We start from the raw sequence: 16058 nt of genomic DNA, 5'->3' as shown, positions 1-16058 counted from the left end.
ACAGGTTTTTAGCCACTTCTTCTTTAATGAAGGTTGTGTACTGCATTTGAGCATCATCACACTTGCTTTCTGGAAATCTTTTTAGCTCAACTAAATGGTTCAGAAGCCTTTTGAACCTTCATTCACATCCATCAGGATCATGGGCCATGGCCTTGGGGTTAAGGCAGGTAGTTTGTCTCACAAAACTGGATCGAATGGGGGTTTTGTCCAAAAGTCTCTTTAAGAGTTGAAGGAAACAGCGCCTTGCATCGTTTCTGAATTCTAAAATTATTTTTTCACTCACTTTCCCTGCCATTTGTCTGAGAGATCTGTCTGTGGAAAATCCAAGGTCTACCTTAGCCAGACCTAATGCATCTTCATCTTTCATTTCATACTTGGACATCTTCAGTGGGTCTGTCATTGTCTCCATAACATTAGTTAACATATGTCTACCCAGTCTGAGGTCATAAATGGGATCATGGGGCTATCAGTCTGATACTTTTGTAGATAGCCTTGCACATGCTTTGCTACATAGACAAAGAAATGCAACTTTGCAGGGAGTAGTGGATCCTCACAAGCTTCTTTCACAACAGTGAATGTTTTACACTTTGGAGTGGTAAACTTCTTGTCTGCTTCTACTGCTTTCACAAAGGTTCTTAGATGAGGCAACAGCTCTAACGCTCTTGAAGCAACCTCAACATTTTCCACCCATCTGTGAGAGCAGAACTTCTTTGGAAACAGCGATGAACCAGTTATTGTGACATAATCATCCCTTCGTGCAGGTGTATCGTGAAACAGGCGATAAAATGCAAGTAACTGGTTGTCAATGTGCCAATTAGTTTCAAGGAAGGCATTTCGAAATGCATTGTGTACACTATGTAAGAAACATGTCCCAATATCAATCAGTTGTTTGTCTGTACATTCAGCCAATACTTTGATCTGAAAATCCCGGTAGAATTTAAGGTTTACGTTGGGCCCATCCATCGATATCTGAAGAAGATTACTCAAATCAAGCTCTTCTGTCAAGTGCTTGAAATGCTCCAGACAGTTCTCTGCCTTACCATGCCCCATAAAGGCAGAATCCAAGTTGTGTGTGGAGACCTTGTTTGCAACTGAATCCAGAAACCTAATGTGCACATCCATCTGCTTCAGCTGAAGTGTCTTGTTAAGCAATTCATCAAACAGCAAGACATACCCTGGATCGGTTTTCACTTTTTCCAGCAGTTGCAGCTTCACATAAGGAGCAATTCCATAATTAACCATGTAGGATGTCTTCTTTTCACCACAAGCAAACGATTTTGCAATCACACTGTCTGGAAACATTAGCTGGAATAACGTGGAATTATCCTCAGCACTCTTGTTGGAGTAGTGGGATGTAACACTCTTTAAAGTCCAAAGAATTTCAGCCAGCCAAGTATCATTGTTTCTGACCCAAGAATCCAAGTCTCCAGATGTTCCACAAGGTTTACGGTTCTGCAAAAGATGTACAAATAAAATTACACCAAATTTATTCAGTCATGGCAATCTAGCAAGCATGTAGTGTTGGTTGTAACAGTTACAAAGTAATTATTTAAATTTATTCTAATGACTTGCTTGCACTAAAACTATTGTTTATATTGTAAAAATTGTTTATCACTCAAATTGCAGATACAGGGTATTCAAAATACAGTATACAACTTATTACATAATGTATATTAAAGTTACTTCGAGCACAAAAAAATCTTTGTGAAATGCATATGTTTTAATGTTGTAGAAAAAAAACGTAAAAGTTTTAACTGTGACATGGTCATGACAAATACATTTATTAAAATATAGATTCATCCTTATTAAAGCTTCAAATGTTATTCAATCAAGAGCAGCAAGTGATTTTCTCTTTTTCTTTTTTTTTAACATTGAGACTGACAGCAGTGGGTTTATTAGACAGCTGTCTCTTTAAGACCTGACGCACATTTCGCGGATCTGACACAAATCCGGTTTTCTTCCAGCTCTTGACCTTCATTTAAGTCTTTGAAACTCATTTAAGACTGTGCTTGCGAGGATACTCCCCAAAATTGTCATTTGGACAATTTTATGTTTCGTCCTCAAGTAATCAATGCGGTACTGGCGCGCACTGTCTGAGGAGAAGCGGCCTTTCTCTCGGTGTACGTGTGAGCAGCAAAGAATGCCTCTTCAGACAGCGCTTCTTCAGAACCGAATTGATTTCTACTTTGGCTCTTATCGCGCTTGAAAAACACTTGAATGAGAGCATGATCATATGCTATGACCAAACCAAAGAATGTCAGAAAAAAACGGATGGTGCTTTACTTAAACTGAAAATATTAATCACAAAAATAAAATGCTTACCTGTTGCTCTGTGACTGTTGGGGTGAAATATTCTCGGACGGATGGTGGTCCAGTGCGTGCAACTGCACTGACATGACACTCCCCTTGCATGTGACTCTTCAGTGCCGATTCGCCCATGTTTGAAATCTCGAGGGATTTGCGGCATATTTTACAATGTGCACGATGCACACTTTTAGGGTCTTCAAGAAGCCAATTTTTATATGGCTCCTTTTCCAGCCAAGCTGGATTAAATTTACACTTCCCCGGCATTTCTTCGTCTTACTCTTTACCATTTCGTAAATGTGCTCCAGGTAAGTGATGTCAGAACGAGCGAGTTAACGTATAAGGCGGGTAGAAGGAGGGGGATGGGCTGAGGCGTTAATTTTAAACGTTAATTTTGTTTTATAGAAAAAAAATATACACTTCAAAATTGCTTTGTAAATTCATAAATATTGCCTTTAAATAATTCAAGCAATTTTCAATTACCTCGTCATTAATATGATTGTTTTCAAGGGTTTTCCAGGACTTAAATTCCAAAAAGTCAAATTCAAGTACTTCAAGCACTTTAAGCACCTTGTACGAACCATGAAAATATGAATTTTATTTCAATTTTTGTTTTTGTGTTTCAGAGTAAAAATCAATGTTAAGGCATCTCCATTACAGACCGTTCTGAAAGCTGAATCTATGGAAACGCATATAAAATGCTTTAAAAACTTTAACAGAAATGTCTAGAAGGTATTTAATAGGTCTGTCCCCCACGTAAGATTTTCATTTGTCATTATTCAACTAATCAGAGGTTTATATTAAATTTACATCTATAAATTTTACATCTATAAATCTATAAATTTACATCCTTCGGATGTGACGTTAAACCGAGGTCCTGAGTCTCTGTGGTCATTAAAAATCCCAAGGAGTTTTTCGAAAAGAGTAGAGGTGTGACCTCGGCATCCTGGCTAAATTCGCCCATTGGCCACTGACCATCATGGCCTCCTAACAATCCCCTTATCTGCTGATTGGCTTTATCACTCGGTCTCCTCTCCACCAGTAAGCTGGTGTGTGGTGGGCGTTCTGGAGCAATATGGCTGCCGTCGCATCATCCAGGTGGATGCTACACACTGGTGGTGGATGAGGAGATACCCCCTGTCTATGTAAAGTGCTTTGAGTGCCTAGAAAAGCGCTATTTAACAAATTTAATGAAGTATTATAATCCAGGTTTGCCACAAAGCACAGGCAGAAGTAGCCTAATAATTGTGTAAAAGGAGACATTTTAATTATTTATTAATAAACACTTTTTTTTTTGTCAGCTGCAAGATGAAAGTCACAGTGTTGACTCTCTCCACATAGACGTGCCTTTAGAGAGAAATGCAACCTTCACATATGCATAATGCTTTCGTTTTGAATTGATTCATTTAAAAGTAGACATTTCAAGCTTTCTGTAGATATATTTCTCATTTTTAAGATATTTCACTATCAGGAAAAAATTTAAGTGATCGAGAGGGTGCCTCCCTGTCATGCATGCCCATTAATAATTTGAATACTTGAATATGAATAATAATAATAATAATTCACATTTTGCGTGTTCATTACAAAGTAAATAACAAATGTTTACATGCTATCACTGAAGTTGTCAATTAATGAAGCTTTTATTTACAGCGTGTGCATTTTGTTGATTATAATGAGAGAACTTGAGTTTAAACGTGAGGACGTGTTATTACACATCTGCACATCTGATCTCTTCTGGAAGCTGATTCCAGCTGCGGGCGGCATAGTAACTAAAGGCGGACTCCCCTTGTTTTGTGTGAACCCTTGGTATTTCTAACTGACTCGATCCTAATGATCTGAGTGCTCTGTTAGGTTTATATTCAGTGAGCATCTGAAATATATTTAGGTCCTAGGTCATTGAGTGATTTATATACGAGTAAAAGTACTTTAAAATCAATCCTAAATGTAACTGGAAGCCAGTGTAAGGACCTGAGGACTGGTGTGATATGCTCAGATTACTGTGTGTTCACACCGCCACCGTCGAGAGCGTCAAAGTGGCTGGAAGTCAATCATTTTCAATGTGAGCTGGGCAGTGGCTTAGCCGTTGAGAGCATCGAGGACCGTTAAAATCAGCTTTTTTTTTCAGCAACTCTATGGTAAGGAGTGATGACGTAGTTCAGCGGCAACCAGTCTGAATGTAGAAGTCCACCGCTTGAGAGGATTTCAGAGAACACAGCTCCGACCACATTAGATCTCAAGCACAATAGAGGACAGGTTGATTATTGCTAGTCCACAACAATATTTAATGGTTAACTTATAACATTACCGTCATTGTGGTTAATCTGCACAAGTTTAACAAGTTTGTATGCTTTGCAGCCACTTTAAATACAAGATAAGCATTCGATCTACATCAGAGCACTCACAAATCTTTCTAAAAACAGTAATGTAACAGAAGACGTAGCGTGTCACACTACAGCCTTTTATATAATTACAACACAACCATTGTGAATTTTATGAGCATACTAGAAATCTCAAATTATCACCGCCATTCATAAAAAGTCACCAGGTCGAATAACACATTTACATTTATTCATTTAGAAGATGCTTTTATCCAAAGCGATTTACAGATGAGAACGGTGGACATTTCAGTGCTGATTCTGCTTGCGTTTGGCGCTTTGAATCATTTGAACGGTTAAACTCTCCTGCAGATCCTATCCAAGATGTTTCTTTTAGCAGTTTATTTAGGTAATCGATTAAGGTCCCCCCCCAAAAAAAAAAACTCGAATCTATGCAAATCACATGTTTCATCCCTCAGAGGTCGTAAAATACAGAAATCCATACAATCTTTGTACTTGAGAGGGTGACCATTGACGACAGCAGGCTCTGGTACTGGTAGACGATTTATGTTAATGGCCTCTGCTAACGCTCTAGCCAGTGCTGATAACATACTTTAAAATTATTCAATTTCTATATACTTTAAATACTTCATTCTTTCAACTATTTTACTTTTCAGTCCTTTTAACTTTTTCTCTGATGTCCCCGTAGTCCAACTACAATTTAGTGTTGTCCTCTCTGGGACTCGTTTACAGAAGGTGACACAAGGACTGCACTAGAAAAGAACAACTTCACAAGCATATATAAGACTTTCTTTGCATGACAGTAAAAGTTACAGTTACATTTTGTGCTTGGCCTTGCTAATGGCTGGTGGATTTTTGTTTTATTTGTCTTGAAATGTTCCTTCAGAGAAATTAGTACAAAAAAGTAAAGTCGGGATTACATTAATTGGATTTTAAAATAGAATTAGATTACACTAACCCTATAGATTACATAATTATGTTACATTTAGAATGATAAAATTATTATAAAGATTACAATTTAAAAAAATATTCTCTTTGTTCTTGCTGTTTTTTTGTTTTTACTACAGACATGGAATCAAAACCCATTGAAATGGCAGCCCTAGGAAGACCTCTGTATCCTGGTATGCTGTATGACTGCCGTGAAGATTCCTTCATTCCAGGTACTTTTACTTTTTGCTGGTCATTCCATAATAAGGAATTATTAATTTTAAGGCCTGAGCACTGGTGGTGCGAGGACCCTCTTGGAATTGCTCCATTTATTCTTCTTCCACTTCTTCTTCTCCGAAATTAATTTTTACATTTTTGAGGGCCTAAGCATGCTCCAAAACTCACTAAACTTTGCACACACATCAGAACTGGTGAATGTTTACATCTGATATAGGTTTCAGAAGTGGGTGCAGCAAAATGGCTCGATAGCGCCACCTGTTAGATTTCAACGGAGTGTGCCTCGAGCTACGTTTCACGTACATGCATGAAAATCGGTACACACGTATAACTCACCATTACCTGTACAAAAGTCTCTTGGTACAAAATCCAAAATCCAACAGAAAGTAAGTTATTTTGAATTTCCTGTATGATTTTTGTTTAGTTTTTGCCATTTCCATGCCTTGTACTTTGACGATTTCCTCCCACAGTTTTAATTGGATTATCTTCAGATTTGGTGAGGGACATCATAAGACCTTTGTGACATTATATTGCGACGATATTGAGTTTTTGTCAAGGGGTGTGTCCCTGGCGGCCTGACATATTTTGATGTTTTGCCGTGAAACAGGAAGCTGCTGTAACTCAGGCAAGCAATGTACGATCTTACCCAAACTTCACACGTGTGATAGGTGTTTTGTCCTGAACAAACACCCATGCCCAAATTCAGTTATAATCATAGCACCACCTGGTGGTAACAGGAAGTGACATGTTTAACACTGTTATGGACTCCTAGGAACCCAGAAAAAAGAATGAATGAAAGGTAGTATATTTGAATTCTGGCGCTTGTGACAGATCGTGACGCACCCGTCAGCTGATGGAGGCGGAACTTATAGCAATCGCCTTTTTCTTTGTTTTATTTTTCAATAGTTTTAATATATGTGAGAGTGTGTTTTATGTTGAATGTGAATGTATCTGCATGATTACCATCTGTTTGAGTGCAAATCAGCCCAAATCAGCTCGCTATTACTATATGATAACGGCTATCAAAGTGAACGCGTCTATATGAATAGAGAGAGTGGGTTATTCACTTTTTGGCGCATTTGTGTTATTACCATCTGTATAAGTGGCCATCAGCACATCAGCACATTTTTTCATCATAATTCATTGTAAATGCTGCATGTCTAGCAATCTCAGGATTTTCTGTAAGTGGCATACAAAGTTAAATCTTTTTTTCTTTTTATTCTTATTCTTATTTTTCTTACTCAAATTAGTGCTCGAATAAATAACTTATATGATGTCTAAGTTCCTGTCTAATGTTTTATAATTGAAAAAAACTATGCTGTGGTATGGTTAATGACTAAATAGTTTGTAGAAGCCTTCAATACAGTTGGTAAACATTTTTTTTTATATTTGGGGGGTGTAGACATAGTCTCATAAAAATATTTGCAGGAGTCTCATTTTTCATGAATTGAAATAGAAACTTATGAGACATGTGACTTTCAACCCATTACTTTTCTAGATTGCTCCAGGACTCATATCATGTATTTTTATATCAAATAAAAAAATACTTAAGTGTGGTAAAAAAAATAAAAAAATAAATCAAGGCACTTCAGTGTCTATAACTTTTAATATTTTTGAGCATTATCAAATCTGGTTGATAAAAAGTAAAGCCCAAAGGATCTTCTTTCCAAAGACACCAAAATTATGTTTGTAACACACTGAAGTAGGAAACAATTATACAGTTAGGTAGAGAACTTTCAGCTGTGAGTCCCATAATGGGGAGGTCAGGTTAACAGGTTAAAAAGTATCACCAAGTGTTAAATAGTCTGGCAACATGCTGGAAACATACTAATACATGCTAGCAACACTAATCTGAGTGCTAAAGCATGCTACTAATGCAGTGAAAAAGGAAGTTGCTCTAACTCAACTGTTTGACAAGAGTCCTGTCTTGAACATGTCAAAATGCTCGTATTCGGTTATAATCATAGAGCCACCTACTGGCAACAGGAATTGTCATGTGTAACACTGTTATAGACTCCTAGCAACATATCAAAAAATGTCAACAAGTGTTACATAAGCTGGCAACATGCTAGAAACTTAGCTAAATACTTAAAGCATCATATTAATGCAGTGAAACAGGAAGTTTCTGTAAATCAGGCATAATAAGTGTCCTGTCTTGAACACATCAACATGCCCGTATTTGATTATACTCATAGTGCCACCTGCTGGCAACAGGTCATGGGCTCCTGGCAAAATAATAGCCAGAATCAACAAGTGTTAAATATGCTGCCAAAATTCTAGAAACATAGTAAAACATGCTAGCAACACTTAGCTCAGTGTTAAAGCATGCTACTAATGCAGTGAAACAGGAAGTTGCTGTAACTCAGGCAAGCAATGTCTGATCTTCCCCAAACTTCACAAGTTTGATTAGAGTCCTGGCCTGAACACATCTACATGCTCATATTTGGTTATAGCTATAGCGCCACCTACTGGCAACAGGAAGTTACATGTTTTACGCTGGTATGCCCTATTAGCAAAAAAAAAATTATAATATGCCAATTTGTGCTAAAAATGCTAAATATTCTCAAACATGCTTACAACATTTACTAAGTGCTATTCATTAATTAATTCATTTATAGTCATAGCGCCACCTGCTGTTAACAGAAAGTGACATGGTTAACACTGTTATGGACTCCTAGGAACATATTAAAAAGTGTCAACAAGTGCTAAATAGGCTAGCAACATACTAGAAACATACTAAAATATGCTAGCAGCACTTAGCTAAGCATGCTATTAATGCAGTGAAACAGGAAGTTACTGTAAATCTGCCATGGAGTGTCCAATTTGTCCCAAATTTAACAAGTTTGATATAAGTCCTGGCCTTAACATATCTTAACGCCAATATTTCAGTTATAATCACACCACCACCTGCTGGCAACAGAAATGCCCTTACGAAAAATAATGGTTTTATTATAGTAAAACTGTAGTAACCCATGTTTTTTTGGCGTATTGATTGCCATTTGTAAAACCACAGATTTACTACAAATACCATGGTTAAACTATGGTTAATATAGCAAAACCATGGTTAATTTGTGGTTACCATGGTTTAACTACAGTAACCATGTTTTTTTTTTTTTTTTTTTTTGTAGTAAAACCATGGTTAATTTTCGTAAGGGTGTACTTGTTATAAACTAACTTAAACAAGCAATATCCAGTCTGACCCAAACTTTACATGTTTTGTTAGAGTCCTGGCCTGAAGACATTTACATGCCAACATTCAGTTATAAAGAAGATGTGCTGTCCTGATCTAGAAATGCAGTTTGTCAACTGCAAGCCGTTCTATTCGCCACGGGAGTTTCACTCGTACATTCTGGTTAGTGTTTACATTCCTCCGCAAGCACAAGTAAGCCTGGCTTTACAGAAACTCGCTGATCAGATCACAGACACAGAACAACAACACCCGGACTCTGTTTTAATCATTCTTGGGGACTTTAATAAAGCCAATCTTTCCCGTGAACTGCCAAAATACAGACAGCATGTTACATGTCCCACCAGAGACAGTAATATATGCAAAAACTTAAATCTGCTAAACCTGTAGTAAGGACTGTGAAGAGATAGACCAGCGAAACAGAGCAGGATTACAATCTTGTTTTGACATCACTGATTGGAGTGTTTTTGAAGCTGTTACCACTGGACGAACTCACAGAGACTGTAACATGAAAGTGAAGAAGTGAAAGTGACGTGACATTCAGCCAAGTATGGTGACCCATACTCAGAATTTGTTCTCTGCATTTAACCCATCCAGAGTGCACACACACAGAGCAGTGGGCAGCCATTTATGCTGCGGCGCCCGGGGAGCAGCTGGGGGTTTGATGCCTTGCTCAAGGGCACCTAAGTCGTGGTATTGAAGGTGGAGAGAGAACTGTACATGCACTCATCCCACCCACAATTCCTGCCGGCCTGGGACTCGAGCTCACAACCTTTCGATTGGGAGTCCGACTCTCTAACCATTAGGCCACGACTCCCACATCAAATAACATCCTATATTAGTTTCTGTGAGGATGTATGCATTCCTACCTGGACTTATTTGACATTCAACATTGATAAGCCATGGTTTACAGTAAAACTCAGACATCTTTGTCAGGCCAAAGAGGACGCCTACAGAAATGGGGCAGGGTCTTGTACAATTAGGCCAGGAACACACTGAACAAAGAGACCAGAGCGGCTAAAAAGACCTACGCTAAAAAGTTGGAAGACCAGTTTACTTCCAACGACTCAACTTCAGTTTGGAGAGGACTGAGGGCCATCACAAACTACAAGACACCATCCCCTTGCACTGAGGCTAATCAACGACTTGCTAACGAGCTGAATGAGTTTTATTGTAGATTTGAAACCCCCAACACCCATTCTGACCATCTCCCTACACATCCATTAACACCTCCTGCAATCCCCCGTTCCACACCTCCTGCTCTTCAAATCTGTGAAGATGATGTGCGCCAGGTCTTCAAGAAGAACAAAAGAAGAAAAGCACCAGGCCCAGATGGCGTTACACCAGCCTGTCTGAAAATCTGTGCTGACCAGCTGGCCCCCATCTTTTCACAGACCTTCAACAGATCCCTGGAGTTGTGTGAAGTGCCTTCCTGCTTCAAACGCTCCAACATCATCCCCTTTCCAAAGAAACCCAAGATAACAGGACTTAACGTCTACAGGCCTGTGGCTCTAACCTCTGTCGTCATGAAGTCGTTTGAAAAACTGGTTCTGGGTTATCTGAAGGACATCACTGGACCCTTACTGGACCCCCTGCAGTTTGCTTACCGAGCAAACAGGTCCGTGGATGATGATGATCCTGTTTGTGGACTTTAGTTCGGCATTCAACACCATCATCCCAACGACCCTCCAGACCAAACTGACCCAGCTCTCTGTCCCTAGCTCTATCTGTCAGTAGATCACCAGCTTTCTGACAGATAGGCAACAGTTAGTGAGACTGGGGAAATTCACGTCAAACAGCTGCTCCACCAACACTGGTGCCCCTCAGGGATGTGTTCTCTCCCCTCTGCTCTTCTCCCTGTACACAAACGACTGCACCTCTAAAGACCCCTTTGTCAAGCTCCTAAAGTTTGCAGATGACACTACAGTCATCGGCCTCATCCAGGACGGTGATGAGTCTGCAGACAAGAGGTTGAGCAACTGGCTGTCTGATGCAACAACCTGGAGCTGAACACGCTCAAAACAGTGGAGATGATCGTGGACTCTAGGAGAACCCCCCCCCCTGCACTTTCCCCATGAACAGCACCGTGACTGCAGTGGAGTCATTCAGGTTCCTGGGATCCACCATCTCTCAGGACCTGAAGTGGGACAATCACATTGACTCCATTGTGAAAAAGGCCCGGCAAAGGTTGTATTTCCTTCGCCAGCTGAGGAAGTTTAACCTGCCACAGGAGCTGCTGAAACAGTTCTACTCAGCCGTCATTGAGTCTGTACTGTGTACTTCTATAACTGTCTGGTTTGGCTCAGCAAAAAAATCAGACATCAGAAGACTACAGAGAACTGTTCAGACTGCTGAAAGGATTATTGGTGCTCCCCTGCCCACCCTTCAAGAACTGTATACATCCAGAGTGAGGAAAAGGGCTCAGAAAATCACTCTGGATCCCTCACATCCAAGTCAACCCATTTTTTTACTTTTGCCCTCAGAGCCGCAAATACCAGAACAGTAAGGCACATTTTATGCTTATGGGAAAAAAAAGTGCAATATCCTTATATTTATTTGTTACCCCTCTATCCTAGTACATCCCTGCTTCTTATTCAATCCTATTCCATTATCATTTATAGCACAATTGTTTATAAACTAATTTATTTTCCTACAATTTTTTTTTGTTTTTGTTTTTTGTTTTGTCTGTGTGTTGGTGTCTCTGTGTACTGGAAGCTCATGTCACTAAAACAAATTCCTTGTATGCGCAAGCATACTTGGCAATAAAGTTCTTTCTGATTTCTAAACACCACCCATGGGCAGCAGGAAAATGTGGCATAAACATATATAAGCATATGGCCCAATGTTTGCTGTTCTCTTATAGCCACCGGGTGGTGGTGAGCCCGGGTGCGAGGACATTGGAAATGTTCCGAAAGTACTGATAAACACACTAAAATAATTTAAACAGGTATTATGTCAAAAAGCAACAGATTTTAAACAATCATATTGGTTGGGTGACAATGTTCAAATGTTCAAGTAAAAAAAAAAAAAAGTTTTGCCTTTTAGTACTCAGTTATTTCTACCTTTTAATTTTTTTTTTACAATTATTTATTGAAAATTAAGAATCAAAATTATACATTATAGGCATTTTAACTGCTCCAGAAAACAGTTAAGATTACTCATGTACTTACGTTCATTTATGCACTTAGTTACATAATGTTTTAATTACACATGTACCTACATATGAAAATTAAACATACGGTAGGTTTAGCCTACTAACATTACACACAACAAAAAGTTAAACTAAAGGAACCACACATTAACATGGTTTTTCTATACTAGCCATTTAGTATTTATTGTGTAATAATACTAATGGCAATCATTCTGAATTAATGCAATGCATGCATACAGAGCGTGTGATCTCTGTGACGCCCAGATGCACAAATCAGACCCTCCCACCTCTGTAATAAACACAGAGATGTTAGTCCCGTCCGAATTGGTACATGAAAATCAGTACCAGACGTCAGGTGGTAAAAATCGAAACTCAAATGTAGTTTAGAAAACTAGTCCTGTCCGAATAGGGCTTTACTTGATCTGGAGAAACTGTGCATCAATTGAAAGTTTAAAGACCCTAACTTCGATATTTTACCAATGTTTTGATAAAACATTGTTGAAGTGACAGTTATTTAGTAATTTATGTCAGGAGTGCAAAATAATAAATCCATATTATGTCACATTTTGAATAGAAATTCACCACCCATTCATATTCAGTCACGTCTGCAGCGGTTTATTTGTGTTCACATAGACTCACTGAACAGCGTTGTGACAAGTGGGGAGGGGCTGAGGGATGTGGGAATGAGCGAGGCCGGTGGAGTGATTGGGAAATGAGCAACACCTGAGTCCCACGGAGGAGATAGAAGGATATAAAACTGGAGCGACGACAGTGAAGGACGAGAGAGGACCAGGCCTGGACTTTAGTTTATGTTTTGGTTTTTATTTGTGCACATCAGTCGTCCGTTAAGTTGGCTTTAAAAAGCCTAGCCAGAAAGTTTGAAGCTAGCATGTAACTAGCATGCTCCCAGCATGATTAGCATGTGACTAGCATGTTGTTAACTTCCTTAGCAAGTGACTGGGATGTTACTAGCATGACTAGAAAGTGACAAGCATGTTATAAGCATGATTAGCAAAGTTACTAGCATGCCATTAGCATTATTAGCAAGTGATTAGCCTGTCATTAGCAAGTTTCCGGCATGATTAGCTAGTGACTAGCATGTCTCTAGCATGTTGTTAACATGACTAGCAAGTGACTAGCATATATATATATATAGCATGATTAACAAGTGACTAGCATGTCTGTAGCATGTTGTTAGCGTGACTAGCATGTTATTAACATGATTACCAAAGTTAATAGCAAGTTTCAAGCATGATTCGCAAGTGACTAGCATGTCTTTAGCATGTTGCTGGCATGATTAGCAAGTGACTAGTATGATGTCAGCATGATTATCAAGTGACTAGCATGTTGGTAGCATGATTAGCATGTAACTAGCATATTGCAAACCTGACAAGCATGTTTCTAGCATGTTGCTAGCGTGATTAGCAAGTGACTAGCATGTAATTAGCATGACTAGCATGTTGTTATAATGATTTGCAAGTGACTGGCATGTCTCTAAAATGTTGTTAGCATGATTAGCAAGTGACTTGCATGTTGTTAACATGATTAGAAAAGCTACTGGCATGTTGTTAACATGATTAACAAATGAGTATCATGTAATTAGCATGCCTAGAAAGTGACTAGCATATTATTAGCATGATTAACAAAGTTACTGGCATGTTGTTAACATGATAAGCAAGTGACTATCATGTAATTGGCATGATTACAAGTGACTAACATGTTACCGATATAAGCATGATTAGCATGTCATTAACATGATTAAAAAGTGACTTGCATGTCTCTAGGAAGTGACTAGCATGTAACATGATTAGCAAGTAACCGACATGCTGATGACATGATTAGCAAGAGATTAGCAAGTTGTTAGCATGACTACCAAGTGAGATGGTAGTATAAAACCAGTTGATTCAGTAAAAACCAGCTAAGCCCGGCGTGACAGCAGCAAAAACCACTTAAAAACCAAGCCTGTTTCTAGCTTGATTAGCCAGTTACTATCATGTTGTTAACATGTTTCTATGCTAATTCAGCTAAAACAGTTGATTCAGTAAAAAAAAAACAGCTAAAACCAGCTAAGACCAGTGTGAAAGTGGCCAAAACCACTTAAAAACCACTAGCTTAGGGAGACCAGCCAAAGCAACCAATCAGCTTAGGCTGGTTTTAGCTGTATTTTGAGTAGGGAGTTTTAAGCTTTGCTATGGCAGTAGACAGCTTAAATACATTAGAAGTCTTATTGTCTAAAATTATCACCCCCTCAATGAAAGTCTATGGGATTTTAGGTGGTTTTCATAGTCTGGTTTACAAAAAAACGTAAAGCCAACTTTTCAAGCCAACTTAATTATTACAACAGATGTGAAGGGGGAGAAGAATTATAGGTGCATCAGGTTTTTCAATGAAAAATACTTCTGCAAAGGATACACCTGTGTATCCTCGGTCATGACTCCTCAGGAAGCCTACTTGATCCTCGCCTCCTCGTTGTGCAATTAGAGAATTGAGATGTCCTTCAAGATGGCTATGCTCGATTAATTTCCCGGTCATTTCAAGAGTGAAAGTGACATGCCAAGTATGGTGACCCATACTCATAATTTCTGCTCTGCATTTAACCCATCCAAAGTGCACACACAGCAGTGAACACACACACCATGAACACACACCCGGAGCAGTAGAGGACAGAGGATCGAGGAAACAAGGAGGGATATTAAAAAAAACACCCATTGAATCTGGTGTTTTACCAAAGAGAGACTGCTTTGTTACATTTGCCGTGTCTCCACTGAAATTACCCGGAACATTTGTATCAGGAACGTTTTTCCCCAGGAACTATCGCCCCGCCCCCCCCCCCCCCCCCCCCCCAGACCCGTTGCTTTCTGTGTTTCCACCACGGTCTAAAGTACCAGGAAGATTAGGAAAATAGTCTGGTGATGTCGGTCTGCGTGCGTTTCTCAATATAAAGTACGCACATTTTGGACTTGCATCCTCGGTAGTTCGGACTCTGCGCATTCAGTAAACGACGCAAGTCAGGTAATTCTGCAAACAGCAGCGTACTTGATAACATCAGTCAGCTCGCCTTGGCCACTGTAATTTTCCTCTCTGTATATTTACAATAAAACTAATTATGATATCAAATACCACTGCCTCCTTTTGTTTTCATTTAAACATAATAACAGCTGCAGAAATGTACTCAGTACAAGGAAATGTGTATAGTCATTACAATGAAAATGACTATATATACTTTTTTTATTTTCATTTTTACATATAGATAAATTGAATACAGACCAGAGATTACCTGTTAGATTTACCCAAAACAAATTATATTTTATGTTTAACCGCTAAAGAGACATCAAAGCCAGCAGCACACATCAGAAGGTCTAGCCGAAGTGAGGCTGCTTCTCGGCGGATAGATGATCACTGAGCTCTCGCTGATCGTGTGGAGCTCACTGTCTCCGGGATCGACAAAACAAATTTTTAAATAGGCTCTGTCTTTATAAATAAAACAGATTTGAGTTTTAAACAACTACATTCTCGCCTGAATACTTATAAATTACATTTCATGACACAATAACAGTAATATTTTGAAAATGATCCGAATAAATGGTGGTTGAACTCAACCAATGTTGCGTGAACTCAACCAATCAGGATGTTTAGTGCCCAAGTCCCACCCCCGAAAGTTCCGAAACTTTGAAAAAAGTACTACCTCGCCATCAGCAAATTCCTTAGAGGAATTTTTTTACCTGGAACTTTATTTAGTTCCTGGTTCCAGCGGTGGAAACACACCAAGTACCAGGCCAAAGACCCTAGTTCCTGGGTAAAGTTCCTGCGGTGGAAACGTGGCTATTATTAACTAAAGTCCAATGAGTACATAAGCAAACATTCACTAGCACATTATCTCATATTTGTAGTTAAAATACTAAATATTAACCCTCTA

General features: G+C 39.0%; 1 protein-coding gene across 6 annotated transcripts in view; it reads left to right on the top strand.

The window, feature by feature from the left end:
- The window catches only part of LOC127967419 (stonustoxin subunit beta), a 123607-nt gene that overhangs the window by 51302 nt on the left and 56247 nt on the right, over window positions 1-16058 (top strand). For all 6 annotated transcript variants that reach the window (XM_052568319.1, XM_052568321.1, XM_052568318.1 and 3 more), the window contains exon 2: window positions 5708-5800. In XM_052568319.1, coding sequence (XP_052424279.1) covers window positions 5708-5800 — 93 coding nt within the window. The remainder of the gene's footprint in view (window positions 1-5707; window positions 5801-16058) is intronic.

Source organism: Carassius gibelio, chromosome A4 (genome assembly GCF_023724105.1).
Source record: "Carassius gibelio isolate Cgi1373 ecotype wild population from Czech Republic chromosome A4, carGib1.2-hapl.c, whole genome shotgun sequence".
In the NCBI taxonomy this organism is placed as follows: domain Eukaryota; kingdom Metazoa; phylum Chordata; class Actinopteri; order Cypriniformes; family Cyprinidae; genus Carassius; species Carassius gibelio.
This window is presented reverse-complemented; position numbering and strand designations above follow the sequence as displayed.